General features: G+C 41.4%; 1 protein-coding gene across 2 annotated transcripts in view; it reads right to left on the bottom strand.

Moving 5' to 3' along the window:
- The window catches only part of HMGN3 (high mobility group nucleosomal binding domain 3), a 31,803-nt gene extending 16,782 nt beyond the window's left edge, over positions 1 to 15,021 (bottom strand). The window contains exon 1 of one of the 2 annotated variants that reach the window (XR_004352611.1): positions 14,831 to 15,021. Coding sequence is in view for 1 of the 2 variants with exons in the window: in XM_032651863.1 (XP_032507754.1) it covers positions 14,831 to 14,845 (15 nt within the window). In the remaining variant the exon portion in view is untranslated. The remainder of the gene's footprint in view (positions 1 to 14,830) is intronic. The other variant, XM_032651863.1, reaches the window with a different exon arrangement.
- Positions 15,022 to 15,358: the final 337 nt, after the last annotated feature.

Below are 15,358 nucleotides of genomic sequence, written 5' to 3'. Positions count from 1 at the left end.
TAACAGAAGACATAGAACAATACAGGTATATGATTCCACTTTTACAAATTTTAAAACAAATCAATATTATGGATTTATATGTGACATATACATCATAAACGTATAAAATCATGGACTGGAAGGATACACACCAAATTCATGGTCATGCTCCTCTCCAGCGAGGCTGACAAGGGAAGGGAACCAAGGGGGTGTTCCGAACTTGAACTTCATCTGTAACATTTTATTTTTAGAAAGATCTGAAGCAAATAGGATAAAAAAGGTTCAAATGTGTGAATTCTGAGTGATGGGTCAATAGGTATGTTATATTATTTCCTGAATTTTTCTGTACTTAAAACCCCCTAAAAAGATTACCAGTATTAAGGGGGTAGGGGAGTGGAAGCAAAGCCCAGTCGGCAGTGCCACATCTACTCCCAATACAAATTCCATGACTATTAGTGCTTTCTGTATTCCTTTTTTTAAAAACAGTTATTTTCTTTATTTATTTTTATTTTTATTATTTTTTTTGGCTAAGCCATGCGGCATGCAGGGTCTTAGTTCCCCAACCAGGGATCAAATCCATGCCCTCTGCAATGGAAGTGTGGAGTCTTAACCACTGGACCGCCAGGGAAGTCCCAGTGTTTTCTGTATTTCTTAAATGGCTTGTAAGTCTGGCCCACACACTGCCTCTTCCTTTTCTGTTCAAGACATACAATTCATAGTCATTTCATTTGTGCTGATATGAAGGAATCTGGAGCTGGGTAAAACAGGAAGCCAAGAGTATTACAAACGCGAATTCAGAACTGTCCCTCTTGGGTGAGTGTAGGATGAGAGACGGGCAGAGGGAGCCCGGCTTCCTTCAGCAGCTGACCAACTGCACCGTCTCCATTCTCCCATCGCACAAAGATGCCTGGGTCCTGCATCCGAAGACACGAAAATGCACTGAAGGGGACACAACAGTGTTTCCTTAAGATAACTGTAGCAGCAGCCCTTCTCAGGCAACCAAGAAAAGAAAATTGGAATTTTCATTCTGTAGACCATCCACAGGAACCAACAGGACAAATTACCAACGGTTGAGCTTCTCCTGCTTCTCCTTCCCCTGGTAACAGTGGTTACCACCTTACACAGGGGCTCTTGTGGGGGTCGTGAACCCAGTTTTCTCGCTCCAAACTCAGGAAGGTATCAGAGAAGATGAGAAAATCCTTATAGCCTTCAACAGTTGCTTGGGAACAGCAAGCACTACATGGCCTTAGCCTCCAAATTTGTCACTACAGAGAAAAACATTGAGGGTGTGGCAGGAAGCTAGGAACAAAAGGCTAGTACCTCCTGGTGCCATATTTCTCAGCCACAGGAGAAAGAGGAGGGCTCAGGGTTCTCAGCAAAGAGTACTGGACCTTGTATTAAAGTTCCAAATAGTCTTTACTGAAGTGTAGGCTCTCAGAGTTTTCCTTCTAAGATTTTAAGTGACAAGGGCTACTGCTTATACCTTAAGTGAATTTGTTGAGAGCCTAGAGTACCTATGAAATTCAAGTAACCATCTACCAGCAGCCATAGAACAAATCCAGTCTCAACTCCTGGGTTATCCATGCTGATGCACGAAAGCTGGGAGCAGACGTAACCCTGCAAACAAGCAACCACCAACCACTTCTTTTCACCTGGGGAATGTATTACTTTGAGGGGACTTTTCTCTAACCTGCTGGTCAATATGTTTAAATTATTATTATTTTTCTTTACATTTTCTTTTAAAATCAATTTACGTTTTCTGTTATAAACCTAAGGCTGGAGAAAAGAAGGCAGTCCACTAGTAAGCTGGTTAGACGGGGAGAAACCATTCTAGGACAAAAATCCAAACAACCCACCCCGAGAAAGACTGAAATGTGTCCATAACTAACTCTTTACTTTTCTGCTAAAGTTAACACATAAACACAACTACTTGATTAATTCCCCTCCACAAATGGGGGCACTGTCCAGGAAATTCTTATGAAGTTTTCCAAATAACAGGTACTTCCCTTACACTCAAATATTCACATATTTGAATTTGACATATGAAACAGACACTGAAAATTTATTCAAAGCCACAAGGACCATTGTTTAACATCAGCATGGCTGCTTTTCATTCATGCTGTAAGTATATGTTTGGGATCCTCCAATACTGCCTTGCTTTCTTTAAAATAACCCTTAAAAATCCAGCATTTAGGATTGAGAGATCACATGCAAAGGATTAATAATCAAACTGATGTCAAATTTCATTCTTACCTCCTTCCTTGCTTATGCCTATTAATTTCATCAACTTCTATAAACCCAAAGAGCTTATTAAGGCCATGAGGCTAGTATGTCTTCCCCAAATAAAATTTTGTTGTTCAAGATAAAAGTAGTTGAGTAAGAACTCTGCTTTAGAAGACTTCGGCTGAACCGATGTAAACAGCAACTCTTCTTTTCTGAGAGATACTTTTAGGGAAACTATCTCACACTGTACTCCATTACAAAAGATAACTGGAAGCAAAGAAAAAGCCCTCTTCAAGTATGTTCAGTGAACTTTTCTTAGTATAAATACACATAATTTAATAATGGAAGTATATCATTAATATGAAATAATTTAAAATATTTCACACATCTCTTTGGTCTGAGCTGCCTCTTTCACGAGAGCTATCTCTTCCTCCCTGTTGTGTGAATGGGATCGTGGGCGAAGGTCCCAGCTGAGGTCCGAAGCCTGACCGCAGTCTGGCTTGTATCTTATGTCCCTGGGCCTGAGTTTCTTCATGAGGAGAACGAAGAGGATGGACCCGAAGCTCTCACTTGCCTGACTTTGTGAGATGCTTGTGTACATACTAATCACATTATGTAAGTGTCTAGGACAGAGATGGCAGGTATGGGAGTCTTAGAAAAGGACACGAGAACAACCATAGGAACAACCATAATCTCAGTAAACATGGATTCTGTACTGCATTCAGGTGCAAGGCAAGGATCTGAATGAGTCAATCTCCTCATTACAATCCTGTGAGGTTGGTAAACAGTATCATGTCTATTGTATAAATGCGGAATTGAAGCCAGAGAGGTTAGGTAATCTTGCATCTTGCAAGATAACCTAGCATCTTGCCCAAGATGACCCGGCTGGTAATCTTGCTGGTCAGTGGGAGAGCTGTGCTTCAGGGCCAGGGAGGCTGGCTCAGGTTCACGACTCATCCACTACACCACTCCAAGTCGTTTCTGCTGGCTTTCCCAATTTCAAAACTGTGTGCAGATCTGGGATGCTAGGAGAGCAAAGCGCTTCCAGGGTGGGAAATATCTTAACCTGTAGACCCAGCCAAGCAACACATAATATGTAATGGAGTGTTTCCTACTCCCCCTCATTTGTGAGCCTCTTGGAATAGCAAGAACACAATTTCCCATTAAAAATATTACATGTTGATTGCTTCCATGTCCTGGCTATTGTAAATAGCGCCTGCAATGAACAGTGGTGTGCATGTATCTTTTCAAATTATGATTTTCTCTGGGTATATGCCCAGGAGTGGGATTGCTGGATCATATGGTAGGTCTACTTTTAGTTTCTTAAGGAACTAAATGTCCATTGACAGATGAATGGATAAAGAAGATGTGGTACATATATACAATGGAATATTACTCAGCTATAAAAAAGAATGAAATAATGCTACTTGCAGCAACATGGATGGACCTAGAGATTATCACACTAAGTGAAGTAAGTCAGAGAAAGACAAATATCATATGATATCACTTATGATGCGGAATCTAAAAAAATGATACAAATGAACTTATTTACAAAACAGAAACAGACTCATAAACTTAGAAAACAAACTTACGGTTACCAAAGGGGGAAGGTGAGGGGGTAGATAAATTAGGAGCTTGGGATTACCATATACACATTACTATGTATAAAATAGATAATCCACAAGGACCTACTGTACAGAATAGGGAACTCTACTCAATATTCTGTAATAACCTATATGGGAAAAGAATCTGAAAAAGAATAGATATATGTATAACTGAATCACCTTGCTGTACACACCTGAAACTAACACAACATTGTAAATCAGCTATACTCCAATATAAAATAAAAAAAGATTAAACTTACAAAAATAAATTTTTGTCAGATAATTCTTTAAAAAGTTAAAAATTAAAAAATAAAATAAATAATATTGCATGTTGACAAAAAAAGGAAAAAAATTACATGTTGAGATGCACATAAATGTACTATTCTGGGTTTTTAAATGGTCACACACACAGACACAAGTATTTTTATCTCACTATTAAAAGTAAAGGCAGGGGCTTCCCTGGTGGCGCAGTGGTGGACAGTCCACCTGCTGATGCGGGGGACACGGGTTCGTGCCCCGGTCCGGGAAGATCCCACATGCCGCGAAGCGGCGCAACGGGAGAGGCCGCAACAGTGAGAGGCCTGTGTACCACAGAAAAAAAAAAGGTAAAGGCAACACACCAAATCAGTTCTATCATTTTTAACAGTACTTTACATTTCTCTGTATACTTTCACCTTGTTGCTGTATTTGATCCTCTAAGTAGCACTGAGATACACCGGGACTGTCTTAATATTCCCATTTTACAGATGAAGAATAGAGACTCGAAGAGGTCAAGTGACTTTCCCCCAATAAAGAGTTGTGGAGACCACACTAGACCCCAGTCTTCCAACTTTTACACCAGGGACTTTAAAGGGATGTTATCAGATAGTTACTTTATTTTCCTATTTGCTCAGACATGAGTTTATTTCTACTAAATGATAAACACGGTTATGATGTTTCTTATATTTTTGCAAAATGAATCAGCTAGCTCTGATGTGATGGACATGTGACCACTCAAAGGGGGAACAGTAAAATTAAAAAATTTAATTAAGAGAAGCGATAAAGGAAAGCAATGAGAAGTGGATAGAAAAGATACAGTTAAAAACTGTATCATGTGGCATATATATGTAACTTCAGAAGAAGTCTTCAAAGCTTCACACGTTCATCACCTCAAGCCTTTGGTATGTTTACCTCCTACATACACCAGGCCCAAGACTCACAACTTCCCGCGAAGTAGAATTTAACAAATTCTGTCCAGTACTGTACTGTAAAAAGCCACAGCTTGTACCCAATTAAGAAAAAACCAAGAGAGAGAAAGAAAGAAAGAAAAAAAAATCTCTTGGGGTAAACTTTGTATTTACCTTTGTATGGGGTCAGAATAATAAAGATATAATTTTAAAATAATATCACTTTATATCTTTTAAAAATAACTTTTGTAATTACACATGATCATTTGGTAATCCAGGACTGTGAAATAAAAATCCATCCAGTTCTAGGTCCAAAAGCTTTGCTAAACTACGAGGCTTTTAGCACCTGCTAAAACAAAACACCTGCTCATTTTTAAAACCCAGTGCGTAAGCAATGGTGACTTAACATTTACATTATAACCTCTCAGTATATTGTATAATATGCAAGTGTATTTACATGTTTCTGGTCACAGGGGCATATCCCTATTATTTGAAATATAACAAATTAACGAAGACAATACATCTTAGAAATAGTAAATCCAGCAGTTTCACGGTAGAATTTGAGAAAATATGAAGTGTTAGACCCTCAATACTCAGATACCAAGGCTTGGATGAGGAAACGTCATATATATACCTTGTATATGACCCTACAGTCCATTGGCTCCTGAAACACCCAGAAGGCTTCATGATAATGTACATCTTTCAGAAGCCAGAGGCCTGGACCCTGAGGGCAGCCTTAGGGCGTGATCACAGATAATAATGACTTGGGGGGTACCTTCCTATGACTGGTACCTAGAAACAACGGCATCAGCCTATATCTTAATAAAGACAACATTTTAAACAGATGGACACTCACACATTTACATAACTCCTGAATCTTCCCTGTTTCGTTCGTTGGGCACCTTGATTTAAATAAAAATACACGAGGCCAATAGAAATAAATATTTACGGGAAGTACTGTGGTGTCATGGTTAGGAGAAAAAGCTTGAGTAAAAGTGGGCTGGGGTAGAATTCCTGGCTCTGTCCCTTCCCAGCTGTGTGACCCAGCGGAAATGCCTTCATTGCACTAAATCCCAGTCTTCTCACTGTGGATGTGGATGGGACCGGCCACAGGGCTCAGTGGTTCAGAGCACAGGCTCTGGAGCCAGACAGCCAGGACTGCATTCCCGGCTCGGCCACCCGCTACCTCTGAAGATGTCAGTGTGGAGAGCACACACCTGACCGGGTGGTTGGACGATTCAGCTCATTAACGCAAAGTGCTGGGAACAGTGACTGAGTCACAGAAAGCCACCTACATGTTATTTACTGTGAAATGAGGACAGCCTCGCAGGACTGCGGGGAGAATAAAATGAAATAATATGAAATTGCACCATAATACTTGCCACACAGGTTTATTTCTAACAACTTCACATATTTTTATTTAATTTTTATTTTATTCTAACGACTATAAAGCACAAAGCTCACGTCCGGTACAGACAGGTATTCAATAAGTGGTAGCTATTTAAATTTTAATGGGAATAAATATGTGTATATATTGTTACGGATATAAGTTCTTCTTAAAATATTAAATTTTGGAACCAATTTTGAGATCTAAAACCTTTTTCTATATCTCCCTACTTCTGATAATGCTATCATTTACTTACTGGGACTGAACATGCATTTGCCTTGGGCATATATAAATGGCCCTATTTCTGGACATGCTCACAAGATGTAAAAATACTGGACTCAATAAATACCTTGACCAAGAACCCAGACATGATTCCGCTGAACTCTTCCAAGAACGCAGTTAAATGTACAATAAATAAGCAGCCAGTGGGAGAAAATGTTCAACATTTTGATTTGGTTCGTTATCATCAACACTGATTTTTAAATTACTCAGGAGACTAACATCGTATTTCAACATACTAGGTACTGTGAAAGCAGACAGATTAAACGGTGTTTACTTCAGCCGCCATTTCCAAATTGTACCCTGCAGGAAAGTGGAATCTATTTAACTTTGGTGCAAACAAAGGCAGTGCTTTAGGGGAAAAAATATAGGAAAAGAGGATCACTTGATAACTGATTTGCCAAGGGAATTTTAATGTTATGTGGCAATATTCTTAAGCGTAATTTTTTCTCTGAGAAAAATCAACATGTAAAAATGCACCAGATGAAAGCTTACGTTCTTTCACAAACACTACCTACTCCTATAATTGCAGTTAACTGGCCATACAGGGTGAGATCTGTGCACCATTGGTCCTACAAAATGGAAGCTTGGCTTATCAAAAGCCTGTTATTTCACTGTAGTTCTCTTAATAATTAAAAATATATCAGCACCACAATAATGAGCATCCATTGACCGTCTCACACACGCCAGGCCCTGTGCTAAGAACTGTGCATTCACCATCTCATTTAATGCCTCCAACGACCCAACGAGGTAGAACATATTTTTAGCCCAGTTTTGCAGATGAGAAAACCGAGTCTCAGAAAATTAGGAACTCAGAAGCTTAGGGAGGAGTTAAGTAACCTGCCCTAAATTACACAGCTAGTAAACAGTAAAGCCAGGCTATATTGGACTATCTCCCCAACAAGGATATGAAATAATTAAAGTTACTACCTTCTTCCCTTGAAAACGATTCAATCATGCACTCGTTCAGCAAACAGTTACAGTACCTGTGCGAGGAGATGTAGGGGGATTAAAAAAAGACCAGAGCCACCCAAGACTTCGTGGTCAAGTGGAATTAGAAGGATTACAAAGTTAATTCAAAATTAGGTAATCAATCAAATAACATGTGTCAACTTAGAAACATGGTCCCAGACAACCACCTTTTAAACATGAGAGGTTGGTTACAGAAAAGCATAGGGGCCAAGAAATCATTAAATCTTTACTAATGAGTGAGGGTAGCTACCGTACACAATCTAACCCCAAATGTTGTAACCGGCCTTGAATTTAACTTCCTTCTACTTCAAAGAAAGCAAGACTTCAGAGATCACCTTTATTAACAAACTAGCACTGATCCTCTTGTGATTTTAAAAAAAAGAAGCTATAATCTCCAACCCTTTTTTTTTTTTTGCGGTACGCGGGCCTCTCACTGTTGTGGCCTCTCCCGTTGTGGAGCACAGGCTCCAGACGCGCAGGCCCAGCGGCCATGGCTCACGGGCCCAGCCGCTCCGCGGCATGTGGGATCTTCCCGGACCGGGGCACGAACCCGTGTCCCCTGCATCGGCAGGCGGACTCTCAACCACTACGCTGCCAGGGAAGCCCTCCCCAACCCTTTTAACCAAACAACTTTCTGCCAGTGTTTTTTCTTTGGACACAGAGGCTGACCAAACTTCTGAATGCTCAGAGCTCATAGTTTTTCTTGTGGCTCATTATCACTTCTTGCCCTGAATTATGAATACTGACATATGTATATTACGTACCCTGTCAGACTGAAAGATCCTTAAAAATAAGGGCCTTTACTCACTTCCAAAAGGGTTGGAAAAAAACAATAATTCGCTTACTTTCCCAAGGTGATGGTACTTTGCATAAAGGTGATGCTTGATAAATGTTTATTTAACATGAAGTGAGTGAAGGAATGAATAAGATGTATAACCCTGGCATTTTGGAGCCTTTACTCAAATACAGGTTTCATATCAATATTGGCGCAATTACATTCAGCAAGTATTTATGGATGGCATACTACATATCAGGCCCTTTCATTCAGACTGGGTAACTCAATATGGCTAAGAAGGCAGTTCCCTCCAAACTGACTTACAGATTCAATTCGATCCCTATCAAAATCATGGCAGGCATATTGTAGAAATTTACAAGTTGATTTGAAAATTTATATGGAAGTGCAAAGGATGTAATAGCCAAAACAATTTTGGAAAGGAAGAACAAAGTGAGGAACTGACATTACCAGTACCAAATCTTACTATAAAACCACAGTAATCAAGATAATGTGGTATTGACATATGGACAAACCTACAGATGATGCAACTCAACTCAGAGGATAGAAATCGACTTACATTATGATGAACTGATTTTCAACGAAGGTGCCTAGGCAATTCAGTGGAAAAAAGATGGTCTTTTTAACAGTTGGTGCTGAGACAGGTAGGTATCCACATCGCGCACGCGCGCGCACACACATACACACACAAAAGAATTGAAACCCTTATCTCATACTATACACAAATTTAATTCAAAATGGATCCTAAGCCTAAATATAAGAGCTAAAATTATAAAACTTCTAAAAGTAAATATCTGTGGCCTTAGATTAGGCAAAGAGGTATTAGACAGGACACTAAATGGATTCCATCAAAATTAAAAAGCTTTTCTGTTCTTTGCAAGACATCAAGACAAAATTGCTTTAAAAGCCACAGACTGAAGGAAAAGATCTATAAATCATATATCTGATACAAGACTTGTGTCCAGAATAAATAAAGAACACTTACAACTCAATAATAAGATGAACAATCCAATTTCAAAATGGGCAAAATATTTGAACAGATGTTTCACCTAGGATATCCATTATGCTAGTAAACACATGAAAAGATGCTCATCATCATTACTTATTATGGTAAATTAGACTAATTAGAAGGCTATAAGCAAAAAACCCTGACAATACCAGCTATGAGCACAGATGTGGAAAAACTGGAACCCTCATTCACTGATGATACAATTACTTTGGAAAACAGTTTGGAAGTTTCTTAAAGACAGACTTTCATACCACCCACCAGTTCCACCCTTAGGAAACTTCCCAAGAGGAATGAAAATATGTCCGTGCAAAGACTTACATACAAATATTCACAACAGCATTATTTATAATAACCCCAAACTGAAACAATCCAAATGTCCACAAACTTGTGAAAGGATAAACAAAAAGTCGAATACCCACACAGTGGACTATTATTGGGCACTATAAAGGAATGAGGTACAGATACATGCTACCCCATGAGTGGACCTCAAAAACACTATGCTGAGTGAAAGAAACCAGACGTAACGGACTACATACTGTGTGATTCCTTTTACATAAAATTTCCAGAAAAAGCAAATCTATACAGACAGTAGGTTAGTGGATGTCTAGGACTGGGGTGGGAGTAGGGACTGTCTGCCAACAATGGGAGAGACCTTTCCGGAGTGATAGAAGTGGTTTAAAACTGGATTATAGTAATGATACACAACTCTATAAATTTATTAAAAATCACTGATTTGTATACTTTGAATAGATGAACAGATTTTATGGTAAGTACATCATACCTCAATAAAGCTTTTTTTTTTTTAAACGAAATTATACCCCCATCCACATTGCTTGAGAGTTGCTGAAGTGTCAGTGTCACTAAGCACTGGGCAGTAACACTTCCAATCTTTTCTTTAAACCAGACTGGTTTTAAAAACTCACATCTCATTATTCTTAATAATATACTATTCTCTGACTTTTAGTAAAACTAAACATTTTCATCTATTGAGTCTGTTATTTTCTTATAAGGATATACATCTTTTCCATAAGGACATGTGAGCCTCCTTATCTTTCTAAAATAGCACACTTTTTTCAGTGATACGTGGTACAAATACTTTTTCCCCAGTTGTTCATAAATTTTAAAATTTTGTTAACAGAGTTTTCTTTTCTTTGCCATACTGACATATTCATTTTTATGTAGTCAAAATTATCTCTATTTTCATTTACAGAATCTGTCTCTGGTGTTATAATATGTGATACTCCTTTGAAAGATTAATCAGAAACCTTGAGTATTGTTAGTTAAGCATCCCACGTGCCAAGCCCAGGGCCTTTCTACTTTATGAAAAGAGATAAAACGTAATTTCAAATCTCAAAGCTAGAGGCAGACAGACTTTTCTTCCCTAAACCTTTATTTTAACTGTAAAGAGAGACTAGTGTTTACATCTCAAATTCCTGGAAAACTGCCTCATTAGAGAAAATTTCTGATGTGATACACTAGACATTTCCAATAGTTCCAGGGATGAAGAACTGGAAAAATAAAAAGAAGGATGTGAAAATGTGTTTGCTACTCATGCCAGGACCATGGCTCTAGGACTTGTTGGCTGAGGTCTCTGTGTAGACCATCAGGTCATCACATAACAGCGTGATCACTGTTAAGCATTCGTAGATGTCTGACCAGAACAGTCTAGAACTCAGTCATTCACTGTCCCACCACCACCTGAGTCTAGGAATTAGTGGGTGGTGACCCACCACCCATTAGGTAATGAATAGAGGAAACTCAACTTTATTTAAATCTCGCCAACTTGGGAAAGGATGGAACGCTAACTGAAGAACTCGTCACCACTGAGGGCTATACTGCTTCAAAAAATACTCCCGCAGTTATAAAAACCATTTGGTTTCGTGTAGTTATGACTATCACACACGAAGATATAGATAAAACTCACAAAGGTAAGACAGACTCAAGGATGTATTGTACAACACGGAGAATATAGCCAATTTTTTTTTGTAATAACTGTAAATGGAAAGTAACCTTTAAAAATTGTATAGGGCTTCCCTGGTGGCGCAGTGGTTGAGAGTCTGCCTGCCTATGCAAGGGACATGTGTTCATGTCCTGGTCCGGGAAGATCCCAAGTGCCACGGAGCAGCTGGGTCCGTGAGCCATGGCCGCTGAGCCTGTGCGTCCGGAGCCTGTGCTCCGCAACGGGAGGGGCCACAGCAGTGAGAGGCCTGCGTACCGGGAAAAAAAAAAAAATATATATATATATATATATATATATATTTAAAGAAAAGAAATGTCATAAGAATGTTTTATATTAACGTGGATACTGTGGCCTTCGAGGTACAGTATATACCTGAGGCCTGGTCATGTTGAGATACAATCAGAAGAGGCATCTAAATGCCTGAAAACAGAAAATGCCTGCTTTTCTCTTTGTATATTTGAAACCGCCCCCCGCCAACACACACTTTCAAGACAGGCCCCAGTTCAACCTTCTTTCTTTATCTATCTTACTATGTATTCTGGGACATATATACAGGCTTAATATTATTCAATTGTTTTGTGGCCACTACCCGTATCACCTCATTGAATTAAACAGAAGCTCTATGAGGGTAAACTTTATATCCTTATGGCATGCAAGCAGTGCTAGGATTCCAGATGTTTCTACTGACTTTATTAGTGCTGTTTCTTACTCTGCAGCCTCAACAGTGCTCATTAAATAACCTTTCTTGATTTCTGGGAAAAGTTGAAAACAAGGGGCCAAGACGGTTAAAAAAAGAAAAAAAAACATTGTGGGGACACTTTCGAAACTTATAATGTACAACAGGCAGTGCTGCAGCCAAGAAAAATATCGTGGAGCAATATGTACATGATACCCCAGCTTCACAGACCCTGCAGAGCAACACACAGACTGTCTCCAGTTCTCTTCTTTGCGTCTAGGCAGCCTTTACCTAACGACTATTCGTTCCTATGTAAGCTTCCGTGAACTCCAGCGTTCCGTGAGGCAGCTCCAAGGTTTGCCTTGTAGATGGGATGGCCATGGAAGCCATGTTTAATTTGTGGCTGCTCCTGTCCAGGTACCAGTCCAGGTCTTTTGGCCATGGGTATAAATGAAGAGCATTTCTATTAATCAAGAAGAGCTTTCCCACCTCTGAAAACACTCTGATGTCCCTAGGATGCCACACAGGTGCCTGCACACAGGTCTTCCCCTAGTCCCAGGATGCCTGGCTAGCTTCTTTATGGCTAGCTTCTTCCCTGCCTTCTAGGGAAATAAAACAATAGTTAAAACGCCAGTTCCTCTACTGCTCTTCTTTTCTTCCCTTCTATTTCCCTAAGAGAGGCGGGCAATGAGGAAAAGTAAGAGTAATGGTTTCACCAACTCTGACCCTTGGACAACAAGGATTCCGGCACATCAGGGTCCACTATAATAAAGAATTTGTGCACCTCTAACCTACTATTTGTCTAAATTTGTTAATAATTCCCAAGAAAGGAGATGGCATCAACTCACTCAGCAACCCATTTCTTGGTGACTCTACTAGAATTCCCAGCTTCGTCATTAAACCAAAGATAAAATGCTGAAAATTGTGGTCTCATTCAAATATCTTCGTTCTAGTAATGCAAAAACAATACTTTCATAAAAATTAAGTTTAAATAATGAACCTAAATTGTTAGTACTCAATATGCCATCCATCTTCTTAGGCTGGGAGTCTCTTTGCATTTCAAACTCCTCTTGACACACCCACCCCTAAATGAAGAGAATGAGTAAATAATGTCTGAAAATAAAGCCTCTAGACCTGCAGCATCTAATTAAATCTCTGGTACTAGCCATTGGTTGTTGAGACCCTTGGGTAAATTCCTGTCTCTAAGCCCCAGTTCCATGGAATACCCCTGTCAAGGTTAAACGAGAGGATTAAACTAGATGTTAAATCAAACTCTGCCCACACTATGAGGCACATAGTATGCGCACAATAAACTCTAAGATTTTTTTAAAACTTTTAATAATAATGTTTTTTAAAAATGGAGGAGGGCTTCTCTGGTGGCGCAGTGGTTGGGCGTCCGCCTGCCGATGCAGGGGACGCGGGTTCGTGCCCCGGTCCGGGAGGATCCCACGTGCCGCGGAGCGGCTGGGCCCGTGAGCCGTGGCCGCTGGGCCTGCGCGTCCGGAGCCTGTGCTCTGCAACGGGAGAGGCCACAGCAGTGAGGGGCCCGCGTACCGCAAAAAAAAAAAAAATTGTTAAAAAAATGGAGGAGACAAGTTTCCACCAAATTCTTAGTAAAGACAGATAAAATGGCAAAAGCTTCTGTATTTTTAAAGCTTCAATATTTTAAAAATAATTCAGTCATTTACACACACGCAAATCATTCCACCATCTTTAACGGATAAAGCAGAATATTATTTGCCCTTTTGCTTCAGATTTAACACCCTCACTGGTTAACAGCGTTGGAAACACGAGAGCAAGGCATTTTCTTAGACACAGCCGCTACACAGCGGTTTTGCCTCGGGGCGGGAGGAAAGCCTTCCCTTCCTCCCTGGGACAATGACAAGTCGCAGCCGGACTCCGAGGGAAACGTGCGTCCCCATGCGAGTTACTTGGTGTCCGGGGCCTGTGCGGAAGGGGACATAATAGTCCGCCAGGAGTGACCCCAGTGCCCCCTACACACCCAGGGGCGCGGGAGCACGCGGACCCCGCCTTCCGGGACCGAGTGTGAGTTTGGGTCCCCGCATCGGACCCGGTGGCCCCTGCCCTTTGCAGCCACGGTGCGCGCGCCCCCGGCGGCGTCCCGTCCTGCATGTGGCCAACTCCGCGGCTGCCGCCGCCAACTGCGGGCAAGTCCAGCCACCCCGGCCCCGCCTGCGCCGTCCCCAGCCCTGCCTGACACTGGAGTTGGTACATACGGGTCTGCAGCGCAGGCGAGCAGGGGAGTGAGCGCTATTTTAAACATGGCTTTCCCTCTCCTGTAGCCTCAGAGCCATCGCTGCGCACCGGCGTGGGCACGGCCCACATGGGAATAACCCCGACATCTGCCCGACTTATTGGATTCATTTTCTATCTCCCTATGCGTGGACTTGTTCCCCACCCCGTGCTGCTTTTCCTCCACACTAACCGCAACCTAGCAGTTTGTAAAGAGGAAACTCCCCTCCTGGAAGCGGGGGTGAAAAGCGCTTTTGCTTCTTGTTCGAGGTGGAAACCATTCCGGCTAGAATGAGTTCAAAAAGAAGGGAAGCCGGGTCGCCGGAAAGAAAGTAACATTCAGAGATCGATGGGGACAGAGGGAGGGCGCAATGTCTGCAACAGGCAACTGAAAACAAGCACTGAAGAAGCAAAGAGACTCGCAACCCCCGAGTTACTACCGAGTGCACTGCACGCCATCCATTGCAATGACAAGATTTGCTGTTAGCACAATTTGAAGGCCGTTGAAATGTTTTTTGGTAAGACTTACCTTTCTCTTCGGCATAATGACGTTGGTGAAGCTAAAAAGTAAAGCAACGGGCTGGAACTGCTGGCACCGCCGCTAGATGCTGGCACCGCCGCTGGAGGCTGCCCCCGCCGCAGCTGTTCACGCGCAAGGCTCGGCGTAGCCCGGCCTCCGGGACCTGAACCTCCGCGGCTCCCTCCAGGGGCCCTCTACTCGCTTGCCTCCCCGCTCCTCCAATGAGGAGCCCCGGCAGCCGGCCGCGAGGCCCCATTGGCTGCGGCAACGTTCTAAACTCCACGAGGGCACGCCCACCTCCGTGCGCACGGTACGCTCTGTTGTAGTTTCCACTTCACCGAAAAAAAAAAAAAAAAAAAAAAAAATCTGCCTGGCGACTGAGCATGCCCAGTTCAACTAGTAACCCCCAAGCCACAGGATCCTGTAGTTTCATTGTTTTGCCGCTCCCTTTTTGGATTGTGTCAGTAGGAAGTGTAGGCCTTCATAAGGAAAAAAAGAGTAAGGATGGACACATTAATTTTATAAGGTAAATGTATA

This window comes from Phocoena sinus, chromosome 12, assembly GCF_008692025.1.
Source record: "Phocoena sinus isolate mPhoSin1 chromosome 12, mPhoSin1.pri, whole genome shotgun sequence".
NCBI classification, from domain to species: Eukaryota; Metazoa; Chordata; class Mammalia; order Artiodactyla; family Phocoenidae; genus Phocoena; species Phocoena sinus.
The sequence above is the reverse complement of the archived record's forward strand: the minus strand, read 5'-3'. Positions and strand labels throughout refer to the sequence as shown.